This window comes from Archocentrus centrarchus, chromosome 10 (assembly GCF_007364275.1).
Source record: "Archocentrus centrarchus isolate MPI-CPG fArcCen1 chromosome 10, fArcCen1, whole genome shotgun sequence".
Taxonomy (NCBI): Eukaryota; Metazoa; Chordata; class Actinopteri; order Cichliformes; family Cichlidae; genus Archocentrus; species Archocentrus centrarchus.
In genome coordinates this window covers 17,656,767-17,658,472 of record NC_044355.1, presented here as the reverse complement: position 1 = coordinate 17,658,472, position 1,706 = coordinate 17,656,767, and the positions used below count along the sequence as shown (strand labels likewise).

Here is a 1,706-nt window from a genome sequence, read left to right as displayed (position 1 = left end):
GCGAGAGTCACACCAGAGAGCCGGTACTAACTGAGAAGTAGTCAATGATCCAGCGAAGAGTGATGGTCTGCTGGCAGCTTAAAAAGACCCTGCCTGATGGCTTGATCCGTAGCAGGTGTGGTGATCTCCGCCCTAGGGAGGCGGAGACACCGGAACCTCCGCTGTGGCCCGCAGGACAAACACACATGTATACAGACACACACACACGCAGACCCTCCCCCTAGGTTATGACAAGTTTGTGTTGTGGTAGGTTGTGTTGTCAGTTCAATACACAGCCTTTATACACCCACCCAGATATCTGTGTCCCATTCATTGAGGTGCAGTTAATGAAAATGAAGCCTATGGTTAAAAAAAAGTAATTGATGAAAGACAAAGTGACCAAAATGTTGTGATTATTACAATGTTCTCACTCGCCACAGGTAGATATCCTCTCTTCTTTGGCGGCATTACTGACGTTGTTCCCGAATGAGCAGACCAGATGTCCTGAGACGTGCTGTTTCAGACTGATGATGTTACCCTCATTGTTTCCAGAAAGGAGCTCAGCATCTGTCAGTGTGCGTCCATCCAGAGTCCAGCTGTACTGAGGACTGTCCCCTCCCTCAGAGGAGCAGGACACCCTCATCTCTTCCTGGGACAGACACTCAGATAGTCTCTAATGAAAGACGAGGAGAGTGAAAATTACACATACAAAAATTTACAATATATACTATGCAGATTATTAATGCAGTGTACAAATTGGATCTATTAATGGTTTAATTTCCCGACTGGGAAAAAAAATCACCTTGAATAAACAGCTGTAAAATCTGCATGCCTGATCTTCTTCCATCTGAATCAAAGTTTTCAAGGGTATAATTACCACCGTCATTCCTGCTCAGGTTATTGATCCTAAATGTTCCATTATTGGGAATAAAGAGAGATCGATGTTCTATGATATTAGAAATAAGCTCATTATTTCTCACAAGTAGTATTTTCAGTGAATTCTTTGTCAGTTGGTATCTAGTTATTTCTGAGGTGCTGCCCGTCAGCTGGATGTCCGCAGTTCCTCCCAAAGATCCATAACAATGAGCTCCATCCTGTCTGCCATCACAGTGAATTTCCACACCTGCAAATAAAACAATACAAAATTAACCAAAAATAAATAAATAAACACATATATATCCTCTATATTATTTAATCAGTTCATCACTATAGCCACATAAACTTTAATAAATGTTAATAATAAATAATAACAATTAATAATAATGTTAAGAGTTTAAATAAAACTGTTCACTTTTTTCAAACTTGTTTCATTATCTGTTCTTGATCCTGTGGCCACAAATCATGTTTTTAAACACAGAAATTTGGCACTAATGAAGGACAACATGAAAAGTTCACCATGAGAGACTCCAAACAACACCAACAACAGTCCAACTACAGCTTCCATTGCTCACTGTTGATCCACTCAGCAACTTTCAAACTTTCCCTCAAACACAAACAGGTGTGTGTGTGTGTGTGTGTGTGTGTGTGTGTGTGTGTGTGTGTGTGTGTGTGTGTGTGTGTGTGTGTGTGTGTGTGTGTGTGCTGCTGTGAAAGGACTGCAGTGTGTCCTGTTAGTGATCAGGCTCAGAGGACAATGTGTGAAAACCTTGATGCTATATTGTGCTGAAGTTATAATTATCTCCTCATACGAAGAGAGAAGGAGGTGGTATCAGTTTTTCTTCCCCTTT

The 1,706-nt window shown here is 40.9% G+C and overlaps 1 protein-coding gene across 1 annotated transcript; it reads right to left on the bottom strand.

Moving 5' to 3' along the window:
• Positions 1-406: 406 nt before the first annotated feature.
• Positions 407-1,423, bottom strand: LOC115787185 (uncharacterized). The gene is made up of 3 exons (XM_030739768.1): positions 1,375-1,423; positions 766-1,102; positions 407-650 (listed from the first exon to the last, which is right to left on the bottom strand). Exons 1-3 carry the CDS (start codon positions 1,421-1,423, stop codon positions 407-409), a joined length of 630 nt encoding a protein of 209 aa, XP_030595628.1.
• Positions 1,424-1,706: the final 283 nt, after the last annotated feature.